The sequence below is a fragment of the Ipomoea nil genome, unplaced genomic scaffold (assembly GCF_001879475.1).
Source record: "Ipomoea nil cultivar Tokyo-kokei standard unplaced genomic scaffold, Asagao_1.1 scaffold2845, whole genome shotgun sequence".
Classification (NCBI taxonomy): domain Eukaryota; kingdom Viridiplantae; phylum Streptophyta; class Magnoliopsida; order Solanales; family Convolvulaceae; genus Ipomoea; species Ipomoea nil.
In genome coordinates, this window is record NW_017619273.1 from 3,081,998 (window position 1) to 3,102,924 (window position 20,927).

Consider the following 20,927-nt stretch of genomic DNA (forward strand, 5'->3'; position numbering starts at 1 on the left):
CAAACTAGTTTGTAAGATGATGACCATGTAGTAATATTACTTTTTGTAAGATGGTGAATTGGTTATGTTAATGGCAATATTGGAGCATTTTATGGAGCAGGTTATGTGAACTCTCAAAGTGGAGCAGTTTTTTTGTAATTTGTCTTGATTATATACACATATTGTCAAAATGAAGACTTAACCATCCACTGTCAAAATGAACACTTAACCATCCACTGTCAACTGTCAAAATTAACACTTATCATTAACCATCACAAGCTAATTCATTACACCATCCACTACTGAAAAACAAACTACACCTGATTACAGTACTACTTAAGCTGCAATAACCCTACATTTGCTACATCAGTTTTCATCCATGTATTCATAAAAAGGAGTGCAAATACAAAATCAATTCCAAATCCATACAAAAACTTAAAATTGGACTCTCAAATCTTCTTATTGAATTCATGATCTTTTTTCTCAATTGTCAATTGCAGCTTGTAAATTTCCTTCTCATACTTGTCTACCCTCTTCAACAATCCTCTAATGACATTTGCTACACGATCGGAGCATCATAGTCCATCCATTCAAAATACCTGCAATTCTCATTTCCTTGAGCAGAACTCACACTGTCAAAATCGAATTACATTACAATATTTAACCTAAATATTCCCTAAATTTACCACTTACCCCGTATATTGGACATGCCCTATATCTCTTCCCTGGGTTAGCATAACTCCAAGACATCTTCATTGGAGCCAAATATCCGCATCTACATCGCACCTCTGCCATGAATTCAGATGAAGAACTGTTGTTGCAAGACATTATCTTTCTTCTTCGTTGCTTGGAGTCTTCAATCTCTTCGAATCTGCTCTTTGTTTCAGAACTACGGCTCTCTGTTTAATAAGGCCTCTTCGAGGAGTTTAGTTGAAGAAGAAGAAGACTAAAGCAATTAAATAGGGCAATAAGAAGAAGACCAAAAAGTGAAATGACTATATTACCCATGCCAAATCGGAGCTATCGCCGGATTTTCCACGGGCTACGGTCGGAGGGGCCAAATCAACTAAAAACAGTTATTTTCAGGGACTAAATCGATGATTTCGCAATTAAGGGACTACATTGATATTTTGCTAACTATTGAGGGACCAAATCATTGATTTTCCCTTATATATATAAATATAAGAGAAGTAATATATATATATATATATATATATATATATATATATATATATATATATATATATATATATATATATATATATATATATATATATATATATATATTAAAATGGTCTATCAGCAATGTTAGTGTTTTTATTCTTGTCCATTTTAAAGTTATTTTCACATGAATTCCCAGGAAAAAAAAAAAAAAAACAAGCAAACATACAAACAGAAAAACAAAAAGCGCAAATTATGCTGTGCAACCGAATGCACCTTGCAAGGTGCATACGGTTGCAAAACGGCGTCGTTTTGGTTAAAAAAAAAAACGCGCGTCCCACTTAAAGAAGAAATCAGATTCGATTCCCGGTAATAGCATTTTTATATAACCACAATTTCATAACTATATAACCACAATTCCATAACTATATAACCACAATTTCATAACTATATATCCACAGTGAATGAATGAAGTAAAAATCCACAATGAATGAATGAATGAAGTAAAAATCAACAATGAATGAATGAATGAAGTAAAAATCCACAATGAATGAACTAAATATCCACAATATATGATTGAACTAAATATCCACAATGAATGAACTATATAACCACAATTTCATAACTATATATCCACAATTTCATAACTATATATCCACAGTGAATGAATGAAGTAAAAATCCACAATGAATGAATGAATGAAGTAAAAATCCACAATGAATGAATAAATGAAGTAAAAATCCACAATGAATGAATGAATGAATGAAGTAAAAATCCACAATGAATGAACTAACTATCCACAATATATGATTGAACTAAATATCCACAATGAATGAACTATATAACCACAATTTCATAACTATATAACCACAATTTCATAACTATATATCCACAATTTCATAGTTATATATCCACAATAATGCTATTGCTGAGAATCGAACCTGATTTTTTTTTTTTAAAGTGGGACGCGCGTTTGTAGTCAAAACGACGTCGTTTTGAACCGTATGTACCATGCGCATGGTACATTCGGTTGCACAGCATAACTATTGAACAAAAAGTTTGTGGGCTGACCCGCGGAGCCCGTCAACTTGCGTGGAGTGGGCTAGGGTTACATGAACCCTAGCCCGTGGATATATCCTTGAAATTAATCTCATGAGAAAAAAGGATTTTTGTTTAAAACCCTAGATGTGATCGAATTATTCTTCTCCGGTGGTGCAAAGTTGACAAGTATGATCTGATCTTGCGGCAAAAAAAGTCAAAAGGTAACTTTTAGGTAAAGATTGAAAGTTTAGGATAGAAAAGGTGCAGCTTAATTTGGATTGTGAGGGGGGCAGTAGCGACAAAATGGCTTTAATTAAATTAGCATTACGCTCCTCGGATGAATCCAACTTATTTGACAATTTGTGTGACGAATTGGTGGTCCAAATACTTGCAAGACTACACACAACAGCGGCCGTTGGATCCCAAGTGGTTTGCAAACGCTGGTTTTCTCTCATCTCTTCTCCTTACTTTATTGCCAGCTTCCGTCACCATCATAACCATACAGATAATGTTGAGTCAAGCCTTGTTTTCCGATGCCATTCTCACTTCCAAATCATCTCCAACTCTTCTTTATTACGAAAGGTGTACGGCCGACAGAGTGTATTCCGTTTAAGTTATCTCCCATGTTCCCCTACACAGCTTCGATTGGAAGCCTCCTTTGCTGACTTAATCTTATGCTCTCGCCTTATTACCCTTACCAACAAAATTGATTATTATGTCTCCAATCCGCTCACCAAACAATGGATTGCTCTCCCTCCAGCTGCCGATGAGGGCTTATTATCGGAGTGTGTCTCAATTGGCTTTTTATGTGTGGAGGATACTTGTCATCATAACAAGTTCACGGTGGTGAGGCTTTGTACGGGTCATTATAATACTGCTTGTACACCTTGTTCCCAGTTTAAAGTCCAAGTCTTTTCTTCAGAGAAGTGGCTATGGAGGACTTTGGTTGTTTCATCCCCTCTCACCTTGAAGCCCTATATAGGTAGAATTCTTCTTGTTGCCTATAGAGGGATGCTGCATTGGCTAACCGGTGATTGTATCGTGGTGTATGATCCACTTAATACCCCGGAAAGATTTTCTCGTGTCATTGGTCTTCCAAATCAAATATTTCCCCTCAATATTTACAGACATAATTGCATTGGAGTAAGTCAAGGTTATCTTCGTGTAGTGCAAGTTTCAGATGAATATACAATAGATCCCATAATGGATGTATGGGAACTGGAGGACTATGACTCTGGGCGGTGGATTTTGGTTCACAAGGTTCACCTTAGAAATATGATTCATAATGGGGTACTGGAAAGTTTGGAGAGTGAATTGCGTTGTTTCAATGTACTAAGTCTCCATCTTGAAACAGTAATTGTGTTGAACTGAAACTGCAGTGTATACAAAATGAAACTGAATAACAAGAGTTACTTTTTGCGAAAGGGTGCGAAATGAGTATTGTTTCTTTTCATTAAACAAAACGACGTGTTTTGAAGTTCGGTGCATAATCCATTATGCACGGTGCACAATATAATTTGTCAAATTATACCATGCATCAAGGTTAAAAATAACATTTAGTTGTCTGTCTATAATTGACATATTCTGTACTTACAATTAACTATTTATGTACCTATAAATAAATTGAAAGCGCGTAACATGTTAATTATGTAAGATTTTCCCTAGGGCCTTAATTAAGTGGTGCAAGTGGACTAGGCTTATTAAGTGGTCTGGTTGGACTGAATAACGAAAAGTTGTTAGTCCACCAAACTCTATGCCTAATATAATCCTGGATTGATGGGATACAGGATGATTGATGTTAGCACATTCAGTTATGGTACTCATACTGCTCAGTAAACACCAATACACTATCTAGGGTTCTGAGTCTAGTCTGAGGCAAAACACGGCTAACGGTCTACCGTTAAGGCAATCACTAGTACAAAAAGAGCCATACGCGTCTTTAAAAGTAAAGACGCGTATGGCGCAGACACTGAAAGTTGGCAACTTTACGCGTCTTTACTTCGTAGTCGCGTAAAGTGGACTATACGCGTCTTTTCCTAGAAGGTAAAGACGCCCATACTGTAATATTTTTTTTAATATTTATTATAATTCAATAGTATCCTGTACTAATATTTGCTCCAACAGAAAATTCCACTACCAAACAACATTTATATGGTTCTAACCATTCAACACAATATATATAATCCAACATACATAATTGTCTAACACAATATAATCATCCAACATCATAATTGTCTAACGCAAAATAATAATCCAACATTAATATATCATAATATATACAATGTAATTCCATCTAGTGCACCTAATAAACATTTATATGCACTCATTTACAAAATAGTTTATCCATAACCTTCGTATCTCATCTATTTCATCCTTAGAATAAGCATTTGTGTCTTGATATGCCTACAAAATTTTGGATAATTAAAAAAAAACAATGAGTATATATACTATAAAATATCTTTCAAAAAAAATATACTATAAAATATTATAATAATTAAAAATATTTAAATTGTACTCCCTCCGTCCCATTTTATCTGTCTTACTTTCCTTTTTAGTTTGTCCCATAATGTTGTCCACTTTCCAAAATTAAACATCACTATCATTCTACTTTTCCAAATTTGCCCTTATGTGTATTTCATACTTTTATGTTAATTTATTGTTCTTTGTACTATCTAGCACTTATTCTAGTAAATATGATAAGACTATTTTTATTTATTTTACCTACTTTTTTACTCTTTATTTAAACAACCAAGATAATTTTGTTCTTCAATTTTAATTTTTCGTTCTTTATGAGCTAAATTAGTTGTGAACATTGTTATGGAAAAAAAAAATGACGAAATCAATAACTGATATAGAACCGATAAATTTTTTTATTTTAGATCAATTATCGGTTACTCCTATTAGTTTTAATTGATAAATTTGCGGTCAAAAAATTTCGTTATTTGATAAAACAATTATGAACGTTCAAAATTTTGATTATTCCATGAATTGATTTTAAATGGGCTATGAGAGTTAAATTAGTGGTGAGCATTCTTACCGGGAAAAAAAATGACCAAATCAATAACCGATATCGAATCGATCAAAAAATTTTGTTTTCGAACAATTATCAGTTACTCCGTACTCCGTATTAGTTTTAATTGATAAATTTGCGGTCAAAAAATTTTCGTTATTTGATAAACTAATTATAAACGATCAAAATTTCGATTATTGAATGAATTGATTTTAAATGGGTTATGAGAGCTAAATTAGTGCGGGGTGAGCATTCTTATTGAAAAAAAAAATGACGAAATCAATAACCGATATCGAATCGATCAAAATTTTTTGTTTTCGATCAATTATCGGTTACTCCGTATTAGTTTTAATTGATAAATTTGCGGTCAAAAAATTTTCGTTATTTGATAAACCAATTATAAACATTCAAAATTTTGATTATTCATTGAATTGATAAATGGGTTATGATAGCTAAATTAGTGGTGAGCATTTTCACTGATAAAAAAAATGACGAAATCAATAACCGATATCGAATCGATCAAAAAATTTTGTTTTCGATCAATTATCGGTTACTCCGTATTAACTTTAATTGATAAATTTGCGATCAAAAAATTTTCGTTATTTGATAAACCAATTATGAACGTTCAAATTTTTTATTATTCCATGAACTGATTTTAAATAGGTTATGAGAGTTAAATTAGTGGTGAGCATTCTTACCGGAAAAAAATTACGAAATCAATAACCGATACCGAATCGATCAAAATTTTTTGTTTTCGATCAATTATCGGTTACTCCGTATTAGTTTTAATTGATAAATTTGCAGTCAAAAAATTTTCGTTATTTGATAAACCAATTATGAAAGTTCAAATTTTCGATTATTGGATGAATTGATTTTAAATGAGTTTTGAGAGCTAAATTAGTGGTGAGCTAGCATTCTCACCGGCGAAAAAAAATGACGAAATAAAAAACCGAAATTGAATCGATAATTTTTTTTTTTGTTTTTGATCAATTATCAATTTTTTAGGTAATTGACATAACCAACTGAAAACTAAACTTCAGGCAATACATAAATAGATCCTTCTGCAATCCTTAAAAAAAAAACTCACAGATAGATCATTCTTGATCAATCTGTAAGCTAAATGCATAAATAGAATACATTCTGCAATCCTTAAAAAACATTTAAAATAGCTAGATAACATGCATGAATCAATTTATACAATGGATAAGCATTAAAATAAGCATTGCAGCCTTTAATTACAACACTCCTGATGAACAGAGTACATTCTGCATTTAAATAAGCATTACAACCATTAATTACAAGGATCAATTTATACAAAATGAGCAAAATAGACCATTCTAATCATCATAGTGTCTCCTGCTATACCCCTAAACACAAAATACATTACTAAAAGTAGCAGTGCTAGATACAAATGTTCACAAAAAATACAACTACAAGTACACTTCATACCAAGCAACCTCATTCAATACTTTCTTGCTGGAGACTTGAAATTGCTTCAATTAAAAGTTCTGGATCACATGAGATAGTGGTAGGTAATAAGCCTTCTCTTGCTAATTTTTGCTTATTTATGTGTGGCAGCTTATAATTGTTCCCACCGAACTTTTTCATAACTTCAACCATACATAATTGCAATGTTAGAAAAACATTACTCAAACTTTCTACTGAAATCTCATTAAAGGCTTTATGAGTAGCAGCAACTAGTTCATCCACATTGCGAGGAGCTTCTTGATGTTGTAAAGACTGAAGAGCTCTAAAAAAACCGAGATCCAATACATTCATGTCCGGACTATTGGGAGGCTGACAAGTTAAGTGAATATCAAAGCCATCTTTCTTTGCAGCCTCCAAAAATTCAACATCATTCATACTAATATGTGGCCTTGCATTATCTTGTTGAATATATATAGTCTTTGAACTACTTGGAGGCCATTTTGCTCGTATTGCAGGCAACACATAATCAATCAACCATTTTCTTGTAACTTCTTTATTTACAGATTCAATGGGCTTAGTTTCTAAGGTTCCAGCTTCCCGATTCTTACTTCTACGCTTAGCTGGTTCTTTATAAACAAATGGGAACATCCCAATTTTTCCATCAAACATTTCATTTCTTTCTAAATCAAACCGAGGGCGAGCAACAGCACAAAGAAACATAACTTTTGTTATAAATTTTTTACTTTTACAAGTACGATATGGTTCATCTTCCTCAGGCAGCAAGTAATACTTTTGAGAAGTTCTTGAGAGGAAAAACCATTTTTCATCTATATGAACGCGGTCATACATATCTATGAAACATGGATTATTATGAGGTGAACTTGAATCAATCATAGATATGCAGAATTGTAATCTTACCTTCCGGTTTTCCTCGGTTAACATAGGCTTGATAGCATTTGAGTGGGATTTCAAAGATCCCTCTTTAACTCTCCGGTGAAGGCTTGTTTTTGACATGCTCAGTGCACTAGCCACAGAACGAATTGTTGTCCGGTGATTCAATGGGATCCTAGCAACATCGTCGGGATTAATCGCAATCCTTTTCCTTCCAACATTGCCTGACAAGTTTAAAGAAATATCAACTGGAACACCATTTGCAACACAAGCAATCCCTTTTTTCCAAATTCTACTAACAGTTCTTGTAGAAACAGAGTACATTTTTGCAACATCTTTAACTGAACCATATTTTACTTTTCCATTCACACTGTGTTTTAACAAAGTTTCAAAAATAACACTTCTCTTATCCTGGGAACATCTCGTGCTTAAGTGAACACCATTAGAACTCTCCTCTTGTATAAACTCCATTAGCAAGACAAGAATTTTTTTTTTCTCTATAATACAGAAAACGTGTGAAGTATTCTGAGAAACAAATAAAAAAAAAAATTGCTTCCTAGAAACGCAGTATATATAGTGAGTACTAAGTATTCTATTGACCATAAGGTAACCAAAATAGAGTATTTTAATCTGTAAATGTCATATCAAAAATTGGCGGAAAATTTTCCCGCAATTTTTTCTCAATTTTGGTGATCCTACTACATCTATATAAACAGAAACTACTGAGTAATTTTTCATTGAGAAGTAGAGAATAAAAAAGAGTGCTCTGTATAATCATCAAAATTGAGTATAAAAAAGAGTAAAAAAAGATTCAGAATTACAGAATTTTTTTCTTTTCGTGCTATGTATTTCAATTTTTAGGGATTTGAGATTCAGTCCACTTTTTTTCTTAAAAAAAAAAAAAAAAAAAAAAAAAAACCTAGATTGAAAGAGAACTAAGAATAATTTTTCAAAAGTTTTAATGTGATAATTTGTAGGAAAACTTCATAGATTGAGTGTAGAACACTAACCTTGGTATCAATTTTTAAAATTGATTGAAAAATTGCAAAACCCATGCTCCAATTTCATCAAAACTCCATATGCTTGCGTTGAAATCTCTACGAAATTAGGATCTTCAATATCTTCCCGTATGAGTATGGCGATGTAGATCTTTGAGCAACAACACATGAAGACTTTGAGTGGATGGAGAATAAATTGGGACTTTGAGTGGCTGGAGAAAAAATTAGAACTAGAGAGAGAGGTATTGAGTAATGAAAGAGAGACAGAGAACGGGAGAGAAAGTGAGAGAAGAAAAAGAAAAAGTGTACGGTTGTTCTAGGCTTCTGGCTAGTGGGTTATTGAATGTCTGGTGAGAGAAAAAAGAGAGGGGTAAAAGTGGAAGAAAATTTACTTTTAATTTGCTACCTAAAAAATCGTGCAAAATGAAAAGAAGACATGGAATTCGGGACTGAGGGAGTATCACTTTGTACTCACCTCATCCAACGAAGTGTAGTTATGAAATTTTGTGCATATATCATATATGAACCTCATAACGTAGTATCCACATTCATCACTACCGGGTTGTTGAGGACACTAAAAGAAAACCACGTACACATGTATATATATATAGATATATGTATGTATTAGTTAATTGAAATATAACTAAGTAAAATTTTTATAGTAAACAATCATATTTTTTTTTATACCTTCACATATTTCCAATTAGCATTACCCATAATCCTTTGCCCTCGTTGAATTGCAGAGGTTCGAAAAGCCCTATTATTAATGTATATATATAGAAATAACTTAATTGCCAATTAAATAATACTAAACTTATGAAAAAGACATAATTTGAAGTACATAACATTTTAATAGTTTTACTTACATATTCACGGCTTGTTTGACTTCAATTTTGCGCCTACAATTCAATGGATCTAATACGTATACGATTCTTGAACTTGCATGAAGCACGAGTAGTAACCAATGATTCCTACAGTTTTTAAACTTGTAAATTATAATTTTAATTTAAAATAATTCAAATGATACTATATGAATTTATAAAAAAAATTATTTTCTTACGCTTGATGGTATGGTGCTAAGATAAATATCTTGTCTTTCAGCGTAACCATGGTATTCCCAATGTATGCTGTAACAGCATCCTCATTTAAGTCAACATTTCCTTTCGCAAATTGCGTTGGACACATAAACCCAATTGAGTTGACTTCAAAGTCCTTGCATAGCTGATGAGCATACCTGAAATTACATATCCTAAAATAAGTTATTTGAAAACACAATAAATTTTTGAATTAATGAAACATATAAACTTACACTATAAAGACTTGAATAATAGACACATCAAGCCAATCCATCGTGAATAAGTCTTTAATATCTTCAATCATCACAAATATGTTACTCATATTTGTATGGTGAAAGATATCATAATCCAACCCCAACTCAAAATAATCCAAGTCTAAAGTCATTCTTCTTATCAAATTATGTAATCGTTTGCCACTTTTTCCCAAGGGTTGCAAGCCATCATCATCAATAAAAGGATGTCGTGCGCCAGTAGCAGACATGTCACATTGTTCCTCGCTTTGCTTGTTGCCTTTATTTTTATTAATTGCTGAATTTTTGATTATTTCTTCCTACAAAGAGAAATGTAAAGATTAAAAACAAAAATTTTTAATACAATTATAAAACAATAACAAATAATTACCTCTTCAATATTGACTAAATGTAAAGGCCATTGTGCAAATGATCCAACAATTTCTGCCAATGTTGTATGAAAACTTGTTGGTACAGGTATGCTAAGTGTTGTTGTTGCACTTGGAAGAAGCATATCAACCGAAACTTTTACATGAAGCGATAGTAATGGTTGACTATGCACCATAGTGTCAGGTCCACTAGGATAAAGTGTCCCGCTTGCAACAACCTCCGTAGTTGAATCTCCAATGTCACATAATACGGCTAAGCGACATGGAATTGGACTCTATTTTATAACAAAAAAAAAAAGTGTTATTGTAAATATTGAAATAAAATATTTCATATTATAGAATAAGAAATATTACCTGAAGCATGCCAAATGGATATGAATCAACTGAATGACAACTACTACGGGTATTAAGTAGTGGTTCAGTAGGCATATGGACGCTCTGAGGTGTACCCACCGCTGATCTCCTAAAATCATTAGAAAATTGTTGGGGGAACTGTTGTGGCATGCTTTTCATCACAAGACTAAGTTGATATTTCAACATATCAATCTCATGTTGCACCTCTAGCAGTGTATCTTGTCTTACTTGTTTAGTAATGTCCAGCCTAACTTTCTCGGCAATATCTGAGTACAAATCTTTCTTGATAATCTCTCTAACGTCATCCACCGATACCACTCCACTCACTCTTTCCCGAGCCTTCTCTGGTTTGCCAAAAACTTTCCTTACATTAAGGTAACTGCCAACACCTCTAACATAACCAGAGAGATCTCCCTTCTTCTTATAAAGAACGGTAGACAATACATCATGTTGTCTACTTGCTTGAAATGACCCCTGACCTAGTTCTTCGACCTTTTCAACCTATTTCAATATATAATAAAACTACATTAAACTAAATAACATTTTAATATTATTTATAACCAAAGTATTCTCAAAAAGTCAATACTTACAATTTTCTCAACCACGCTCACTGTTTTCTCGTTGGGGATATAAAAATTTCCATCATCCCCTTTCTTCGATCGTGCTCGAACCCAATCAAGACTACGATCATTTGATGTAAGGGCCGAGCTAATAGAGGCACATGAGGACTGAGAAGATAAGGGATCAGATATAAGCCACCCTGGCCTTTTCCCTGCATATCCAACATTCCCTAAATAATGTGGATGTTCATTGAGCAATTGTTTTTCCCTTGCCTTTTTACTTTTTTCCTATTGAATCAAAATATATTATTAATATATGCATAACAATTACACATTTTTACTAACATAATCAATTAATTAAAAATACCTTGAACTCCTCCGTAGTGTGACTAGCTACAAATCTCTCCCATTGTTCATCATTCAAATATTCATATAACTCTGTGGGAGATGCATATCTTGGATGCTTCTTGTTTATATATTCACGTACTAATCTATTCTTGAAATCTTTCCACCTCTTCCCAGCAGCTTTGAGAACTATCTCCTTCTTCTCATCATTTTGAATGTTAAACTCTCTCTAAATAACAAAAAGAATGTATAATTAGTTTGCAAATATAAACTATTTATACCATTATATAATCAACATTAATAACAGTTAAATACCTTAACCTCATCCCAAATGGTATCCTTCAGTCCTTGTTCAACTTTATGCCAATCGGATATATTAATGTCTACATGACATCGAACTGATGTGCCAATATAAGACTTGAATTGCTTTCCATATTCACCGATTGCTTTATCATTCTCATCAAACTCAACTGTAATAACTTCATCTACCTTTTTCTTTTTGAGCATTTTCTTGCAAGTTGTGGGTCCTCTCGTCTTAGATTTAGATATAGATTGTGAAGGACCTTGCGATGTAGACTGTGAAGGACCTTGCGGAGCAGAATGTGATGGATTTGCCATATCTGTGTATATATAACTGCACAAAAAAAGAAAAGAATATTATTTATACCACACAAGAATTATTCACAAATAACATAAAATTATAAATTAATCTTACACTTTAAAATTTTATATTCGATTGTCAATCCACAATCCCTCTCCATGATCACTACGCATATAACTGATGTCAGTAAGATCTTCACTCGGAGTTAAAGATTGAATACCAATAGAAAATGGAGGAGTTTCATCAAAATGGTCATACTCTTCTTCATCCACGACATCACCAACACCAACGATACTTCTTTTGCCTTGTAATACAATGGACCACTTAGTATCAACAGGATCAGAAACATAAAAGACCTGTTTTGCTTGTGATGCAAGTATGAATGGCTCATCGTGATAACCAAGTCGACTAAAATCAACTAAAGTAAACCCCAATTCATCTACCCGAACACCTCTTCTATTCTCAACCCAACTACATCGAAACAAAGGAATTTTAAACACCTTATAATCAAGTTCCCAAATTTCTTGAATAACACCATAGTACGACATAGCAGCATCAACTGGTTTGGCATCTTTAGCACTAGAATAATCTCTTGATAGAGCTATTAATGTAACTCCACTATTTTGCATTGTACTCTTATCATCTTGGTGTTTGGTGTAAAATGTATACCCATTAATATCATACCCTTCATAACAACTCACATGCAAAGCAGGACCGTATGCCAACCATTTTATGGTTTCAGTAATATTATTTGGCACTTGTGACAACTCTTGCATTACTGTATCTTTGAACCATCTTATAAATGACCGGAAGCTTTACGTCGCCGAACTTACATTTTCACCCACCGCCGAACGTACATCGTCACCCACCGCCGGAACTACATCGTCACCCACTGTCGGAGTTGCGGCTGCTTTTCTGAAGATGATACTGCTGCCTTCCCGGAGCTAGCTACGACAAACAAAATATCAAGATGCATGTGGAGCTAACAAAGAAGCAAAAAGATGAAGTGGTGGAGCTGCGCTGAAACCTTAAACTATTAAGCTTAAACTATTAGGCTTACCAATGTACACGATGAAGCTAAGGAAACAAGAAGAAGAAGAAAGTAGTGAACGAAAGAGTGGAGCTGCGTTGTAGAAGGCTGTAGAAGTGAAAGATGTATGTGAAAACCTAAGTGTGAAAGTGAAAAAGTAAATGATGTAGATAAAAATAAATTATTTTTTAATGCCCAGCTATACAAGTCTTGGCTTGATATATCAAGCAGTGTAAAATAATTGCAATTAAAAAAAATAAAAAATCGACACATTACGCGTCTGTACTAGGTAAGTATAGACGTGTAAAGTTGTCAACATATTTACAAAATTGCCACCGCGTTTTTTTTTTAATTATTTTACTAGTCTTTAGTTACCTAGTAAAGACCTGTATTGTTACATTTTTTTGGTCAATTCTCTACTAGTGACAACAGAAATATCAGCCATGGCTGAAGATCAACACGGCTACGCTTCCACCCTCATACGAGGTCAGGTTTCTCGTATACTATGGTTCATTATAGTTAGACTATTTAGATCTAACATTTGGTATCAGAGCCTTTATAATCTCTGCCTGGTTGATTGTTATTGTTTAAAAATCAACACTAATTTCATATACATAAAGTTTTGTATATACTTTGGTTTTCAAGTACATTCATCCTAATTTATCAAAATATGCATAGAAAATATATCTTTTTGATATAATTAAGCAAAATATTATGTATATTTTGAATGTATTATTTGTATAATTGGTTTAAGACGGTCAAAAATTAATTTTAGTTGATTTTGTTAAGTTTTAATTATTACTAACTGCCATATTTTGGTATTCATCGTTGGTAATAATATTAAGTTTTGGGTCTATTTCAGCACTAAGACCATTTTCATCCATGTTATAATTCACTTGGGCCATTAAGGTTTGTGAGCCTATTTTGAGTGATTGTGCTATAATTATTGTCTTGGCATGTTTTGAGACATTAAGGATTTAAGGATTTAATTGTTATTTTGGCCAAGAATCACAAACTATTGTTTAAGTTGATTATCTCTTTAATATATTAATAGTTTTCAGGTGCCTTAATAATGATATTAAGTCTTTAATTTTATGGCAAAAGCAATATAGTTGGTATATTGTCTGTATAGTGGTAATTTGGTTATTACCTTAACTTCAGTCTCCCTAAGTATCATAATAGTCATGATTAATTATTATATGGTAAATTGATATTAGTATTTGACATCCCTTAATTACAGTTTTGTCTTTATTGTAGTTATTATTAATTGGCATTATTAATTACTGTTATTAAGTTTAGGGACTAATCTTATTTTATTACCTTTCATAATAATTATTATTTCATGGTAATCTGCTATATTTAGTACATTGGCATGATTACCACTTCATTTTACATGACTATTAATGTTGGTAATTAAGTCCTACCAATAAATTTTTAAATGTACCATTGGACGCTGCATCGAGGCTACTGACACCGACAGTGAAGATGGGAGAACTCTGGAGTTTTTATTCTCTTGTGGATCATCATCGTTGTTAGCGCAATGGGGAGGTGCGTTTTGCATCATTAAGGTCAGCCGGTAATTATCTTTTACGTTATTATTGATAATTAGTGCTACAGTTACAGTTAACCGCTAATTTGGACTAGTCACATATTTTATCTTTAGAAAAATGGAAACATTAAAAGTGCATTACCATACTTTAGTTTGTCATTACTAATGTTAATAGTAATTATAATGTTACTTATTGCTATTAATAATTAATTAATGATAACATTAATATTGTTATGGTATTCAGATATGTATCTTAAACTGTTTTCAAATAAATTTATGTGACAATATTCCAGTCAGAAAATAATTTTCTTGACATTAAGGTTTTTTCGGACTTCAAATTTTATTAAGTTTTCAAAATTTGATCTGAAAACGTTTATAAATGTTAGCGGTTTTAATATTTGTTTTTCCATATTTAGTCTCCTACTTAATGTAATAATATTATTATGCCTATTTATTGCCATTCTGGTTATTTGCAATTGTGCCATTAATAATAATATTATTATTAACTGGGTTATGGAGAGTGATTTTGAATCAATTTAGTAATTTTGGAAAAACATATTTTCTAGCCAATTGACTTTTGCCATTAATTCCATAATTCATTTAGTTCTTTGAATTATGATTGTTCATATTTGGTTAAGTATGAATAATTGAATAAATGAATATTTGGTGTAAATTCATATTCTTTAGATTGTTTTATGCATCCGATCACATTAAGTGCATAATATTAAGTTTAATTATGCAATCAGGGCTTGCGAGATTTTGATTTACAAATTATAGCATATCCTCTTGGTTTGATATTGTTTGAATTTGTAAATTCAGTTATTTCTCATACATTTGATCTTTATGCATTAAAACATTTTGACATGGGCTTATAGTTAAAAAATAATAATAAATAAATAAATAAAATTCAAAGTATATATCCAGTACATTATTATTCAAAATGTTGGGTCTCTTTTGGTTTGGACTCATTGGTGTTTGAATATTAAATTTATACTTTGAAATCTCATATTGTAAATTGCTTTAAGTTATTGTTAGGAATATAGCGGAATAATGCGAAAGCGAAGAATCGAAAATTGAGAATTATAGAAGTTAAATAATAGGGAAAATATATAAATGAAGAAAATTATAGAAATGACAAATAAATTAATAAGATTGGGAAAATATAAATATATATATTAATCTCTATAAAGAGAAAGATAAATAATATATATATATATATATATATATATATATATATATATATATATAATACTCTACGTGGGGACAAAAAAGAAATAGGAAGGATGAATTGATAATGATTGATGCATTTAAAGCAACAAACTAAGCACCTATTTATACAATGATTTCGAACAAATGTTGCGACAATTTTGTGGAAATCCGATACATTCGGCAAACATGCAAGAGAAGTGGACATGGAGCATGCGTTGCCTACGGTTGAAAGAAAAGACTTCAAGGATGAATTTTAGCCACAAAATATTACTCATGTCCTAACAATCTCCACCTGGGATCAAATTCATCGTGAAATTAACAACTGGAACAGTCGACTAAACTCAAATGCTGCTTGAACTTAGCAATAGGAAGAACCTCAAAATAGCAGGATGGATCACCATCAACTTCCTATGCGACTGAAAGAGCATAAGCAACCATGTTGGTTTCATCATCACTAGCATACCTAGCAGGTTTTTTAATTGTCCTCCTAGGACGATCCATAGCAATGCAATACTCTCGCTGTGGCTCGACGAGAGGTGCGACGCTAGTAGATGCATCATCTTTAGTATTACCATTAGCAGTAGTAACACTATCAATAGGCCTGAACTCAAACTCCACCTTCTCACCAGTACTCTGCGTCTCACCTGTACTGGGAACTTTTCCAGAAGAAAGTAGTGCATTTTCATCAAAAGTGATATCTCGACTCAGAATGATTTTCTGAGAATCAGGAGACCATAGACGATACCCTTTTGATTCAGAGGCATAACCAAGGAAAATGCATTTGAGAGCTCTCGGGTTTAATTTACCCGTACTGGAATGAGCATATGCAGGACATCCAAAAACTCTTAAGATAGAGTAATCAACAGGATTACCTGACCAAACTTCCTCTGGAATTTTGAAATCAAGGGATGAATGTGGAGATCTATTTACCAAATAGCAAGCAGTAGAAACGGCCTCGGCCCAAAAATCACGCCGTTTCCATAACCCAGCATTAGAGAGCATACAACGAGCTCTTTCCAATAGAGTCCTGTTCAAACGTTCGGCAACACCATTTTGCTGGGGTTTACCAGGCAAGGTCTTGTGCCTGGCGATTCCATTTGCCGCACAAAAGTCATTGAAATCTGACTCACAGAACTCCAAGCCATTGTCTGTCCTGAGCTTCTTGACTTTTTTACCTGTCTGAGTCTCAACAAGTATTTTCCACTTCTTGAAAATAGAAAATGCCTGATTTTTATGTTTCAGGAAATAGACCCAGACTTTACGAGAAAAGTCATCAATAATAGACATAAAATATCTACAACCTCCCATAGACTGGAATTTAGTTGGTCCCCATAAATCGGAATGTATGTATTCCAATACATCTTTGGTACGGTGTGTAGCAGTAGAGAAACTAACCCTCTTTTGTTTCCCAAAAACACAATGCTCACAAAATTGTAATTTACCCGTACCTGAACCAACAAGGAGGCCTTTCTTGCTCAGGATATGCATGCCTTTCTCACTCATATGCCCCAGACGCATATGCCATAATTGAGTGAGATCCGCATCAGACACCGATGAGGATACCGCTACTGAACCTGTCACAGTACTGCCATGCAAGACGTACAAGCTTCCAGAACGAGAAGCTTTCATGAGAACAACAGAGCCTTTTATGACCTTCAAAACTCCACCTTCAGCTATGTACTTGTACCCCAGAGATTCCAAGGTGCCCAATGATATCAGATTGCGTTTCAAATCAGGAATATACCGAACATTGGTAAGAGTCCTGACAACATTATCATGAATTTTAATCTGAACACTTCCAATTCCACTAACCTTGCATTGGGTATCATTACCCAGCAAGACAACATCACCATCAACCGGTTTCAGAGAAACGAACCAGTCTTTGTGAGGACACATGTGAAATATACAACCAGAGTCCAGAATCCACTCGGTTTCGCTCCGTTTGCAACCGGAGCTAACAGATAACAAAACATTGCTTTCTGAATCACTTTCAACAACACTAGCTTCAGCAGACTTCTTTTCTTTCTCTTGCTTGTTTTTCAGCTTGAAGCATTCAGTCACATCGTGACCCTGCTTCTTGCAGTACTTACAGGATTTGTTGGACTTTCGTCCTTTGGACTTGGATCTAGATTTTTTATTGCTACTCTCTGTTTCAAGTGAACGACCCCTTACAGTCAAGCCTTCACCTTTGTCCTCAGACTTAATTTCAAAGTCAAACTTTTCTTTGGACAATAGGTTTGACTTGACATTGTCAAAAGTAAGAGTATCACTACTATTACCATACAGCATAATTTCCTTGAAATGCTTGTATGATTTAGGAAGAGAGACAAGCAATAAAACAGCACGATCCTCATCGTCAATTACGACATCAATATTTTCCAAGTCCAATAAAATAGAATTGAATTCATCCAAGTGAGATTTAATAGAAGTACCTTCCATCATACGGATTGTGTACAGACGCTCCTTCAGGCGCAGTGTGTTCGCTAGAGATTTGGCCATATAAAGCGTATCCAGCTTGGACCATAAATTTGACGCAGTCGTCTCACTTACTACCTCACGTAGAACCTCTTTAGATAGGCACAAAAAAATGGTTGAACGTGCCTTGTCATCCAAATCTTCCCAATCTTCATCTGTCATTGTAGCCAGTTTCTTCTTCTTCCCGGCTAGCGCTTTCTTCAAACCGTTCTGGGTTAGAACGGCTTCCATCTGAACCTTCCAGATAGAAAAGCTAATTTTCCCGTCGAACTTCTCGATATCGAACTTAGTGACAGTCGACATCTTTGAAAATAATTCTCAAATAAACCGCTCTGATACCACTTGTTAGGAATATAGCGGAATAATGCGGAAGCGAAGAATCGAAAATTGAGAATTATAGAAGTTAAATAATAGGGAAAATATATAAATGAAGAAAATTATAGAAATGACAAATAAATTAATAAGATTGGGAAAATATAAATATATATATTAATCTCTATAAAGAGAAAGATAAATAATATATATATATATATATATATATATATATATATATATATATAATACTCTACGTGGGGACAAAAAAGAAATAGGAAGGATGAATTGATAATGATTGATGCATTTAAAGCAACAAACTAAGCACCTATTTATACAATGATTTCGAACAAATGTTGCGACAATTTTGTGGAAATCCGATACATTCGGCAAACATGCAAGAGAAGTGGACATGGAGCATGCGTTGCCTACAGTTGAAAGAAAAGACTTCAAGGATGAATTTTAGCCACAAAATATTACTCATGTCCTAACAGTTATGCAGTTTATTTGGAATATATATGAGTTTAATGTTTAATTTTGTGCATATTTGTCCATCGCATAATATTATGTTTTTTAAATATGCAATTTTAATATCCCTTTAGTAATGCATAAGTTTAGGATGGAATTATATTAGTTCCTTATTAAGTTGGACTTATGCATAAACTTTAGTTGCGGTAGTGCCTGAAGTTAAGCACGCTTAAGTCCGTTAATTTAGTTCACCATTTAAGCTTTAATCATAGATGAATCATACAGTTTTTCTGGTATACACCCTACAGTTTTAGGCAGGGACGGAGCCAGAATTTTTTGGCGTGGGGGGCCAATCACAATTAAACTAATTAAAAAGAAAAAAATAATTAGACATAGACTAAAGTAGTAAAAATTCGAAGATGGGTAGCAAAATGACAGTTTATTTTTATTATTATAATAATAAATACCATTGTAATGTATTTCATTTGCAAATTAAAAAGCTAACTAGATAGCAATCTATTGTCCAGTGTCCATAGAACATAAACTCAATTTGTAAATCTTTACAAATTGGCAAGTCAATTAAGGTATGTACACTTTAACCCTCAAATATGGCAGGTAATCTTTACAAATCATAAGAATGAATAGAACATAGTATATGCCAAACTAGTACTGTTAAAATAATGTGAAATTCAAATGGCTAATTGGAGCTTGAGAGTCTGAAACTGATTAAACTCATTTTTGAAGTACTTTTGAAATCAAAGGATAGAGGAAAAAATAACTCCAGAGCTAAGAAAGCAATAGCTCAAAACACAAGTCTATAAAATTTAGTTAAAAAATTTACTCAAAACACCACCGACCACAGGAGTTCTCGCACTAACATAAAACTAACTCGGAGTTTTGAAGCTTGCTTGGGGCAAATTATGTTGTGAACACGGGCTCACAAGGTGGGCACAGTTCCATATCCATAATTTCTATACTGTAGATTCATAATTTCTATATTGTAGATCCATAATTTATATACTGTAGATTCATAAAATTTATACTTTAGATTCCAATTGTTGAACTATGTTTTCACAAATCACAGAACTATATGTTCATAATTTGATAACTATACAGTTTATAAATTATGAATTTACAGTACAAAAATTATGAATCTACAGTACAGATATTATGAATCTGCAGTATAGAAATTATGAATTTATTGTATAGAAATTATGAATCTACTGTATTTAAATTATGAATCTACGGTTTAGAAATTATGAATCTAAAGTATAAATTTTATGAATCTACAGTATAGAAATTATAAATCTACAGTATAGAAATTATGGATCTACAGTATAGAAATTATAAATCTACAGTATAGAAATTATAAATATAGAACTGTGTCCACCTTGCAAGATGGACACGGTGCTCACAGCATAACATTCCCTTGCTTGGAGGGGGCAAATACTTTCGTATTTTGGTGAGGTTTTGAAAGCTTAAACTTTTGTTTGGTGGGGAGATGCTTTCGGGTGGGGGGGGGGGGGCGGGGGGGTGCCTAGGCCCCCTGCAAGTCACATATACCTCCGTCCCTAGTTTTAGGTTCATACCCCCAAACAGTTATACATTAAGTATATTTGAATCGGAGAGATATACTAGTTTTAATGGCCATGACTTAAGAACATCTTGTGCCACTAGTCTTCTTAAATTGATACTCTATTTAAGGAATTAGTTTTCAGTGAGACTTTGTTTCTAACCACCTTTCCTTGGAGTATATTTAGATTTTCTCATCACAATTTGGTATAATCCGTTTATGAAAATTTTAAGTATTCCTTGCCAATA

General features: G+C 33.1%; 3 protein-coding genes across 3 annotated transcripts; all 3 read right to left on the reverse strand.

The window, feature by feature from the left end:
* Positions 1-4,421: 4,421 nt before the first annotated feature.
* On the reverse strand, positions 4,422-9,958 carry LOC109159771. Its single transcript, XM_019307883.1, has 6 exons — positions 9,818-9,958; positions 9,569-9,742; positions 9,375-9,479; positions 9,196-9,265; positions 8,984-9,082; positions 4,422-4,584 (listed from the first exon to the last, which is right to left on the reverse strand). Exons 1-6 carry the CDS (start codon positions 9,904-9,906, stop codon positions 4,495-4,497), a joined length of 627 nt encoding a protein of 208 aa, XP_019163428.1. The 5' UTR covers positions 9,907-9,958; the 3' UTR covers positions 4,422-4,494.
* On the reverse strand, positions 6,511-8,776 carry LOC109159770. Its single transcript, XM_019307882.1, has 2 exons — positions 8,521-8,776; positions 6,511-7,734 (listed from the first exon to the last, which is right to left on the reverse strand). Exon 2 carries the CDS (start codon positions 7,631-7,633, stop codon positions 6,650-6,652), a length of 984 nt encoding a protein of 327 aa, XP_019163427.1. The 5' UTR covers positions 7,634-7,734; positions 8,521-8,776; the 3' UTR covers positions 6,511-6,649.
* On the reverse strand, positions 9,944-12,080 carry LOC109159835. Its single transcript, XM_019307947.1, has 7 exons — positions 11,778-12,080; positions 11,485-11,691; positions 11,148-11,405; positions 10,558-11,058; positions 10,206-10,478; positions 10,064-10,134; positions 9,944-9,959 (listed from the first exon to the last, which is right to left on the reverse strand). Exons 1-7 carry the CDS (start codon positions 12,078-12,080, stop codon positions 9,944-9,946), a joined length of 1,629 nt encoding a protein of 542 aa, XP_019163492.1.
* Positions 12,081-20,927: the final 8,847 nt, after the last annotated feature.

Excerpts from the sequence above, each read along its gene's own strand:
- LOC109159835 (XM_019307947.1), bottom strand. The coding sequence starts at position 12,080 with ATGGCAAATCCATCACATTCTGCTCCGCAAGGTCCTTCACAGTCTACA. Across the intron at positions 11,692-11,777 it reads CCATTTGGGATGAGGTTAAG|AGAGAGTTTAACATTCAAAA; the intron begins GTATTTAACTGT and ends TTTGTTATTTAG. Across the intron at positions 10,479-10,557 it reads ATCCATTTGGCATGCTTCAG|AGTCCAATTCCATGTCGCTT; the intron begins GTAATATTTCTT and ends GTTATAAAATAG.
- LOC109159771 (XM_019307883.1), bottom strand. The coding sequence starts at position 9,906 with ATGAGTAACATATTTGTGATGATTGAAGATATTAAAGACTTATTCACG. Across the intron at positions 9,743-9,817 it reads ATTATTCAAGTCTTTATAGT|GTATGCTCATCAGCTATGCA; the intron begins GTAAGTTTATAT and ends ATGTAATTTCAG. Across the intron at positions 9,480-9,568 it reads TTAGCACCATACCATCAAGC|GAATCATTGGTTACTACTCG; the intron begins GTAAGAAAATAA and ends TAAAAACTGTAG.
- LOC109159770 (XM_019307882.1), bottom strand. The coding sequence starts at position 7,633 with ATGTCAAAAACAAGCCTTCACCGGAGAGTTAAAGAGGGATCTTTGAAA.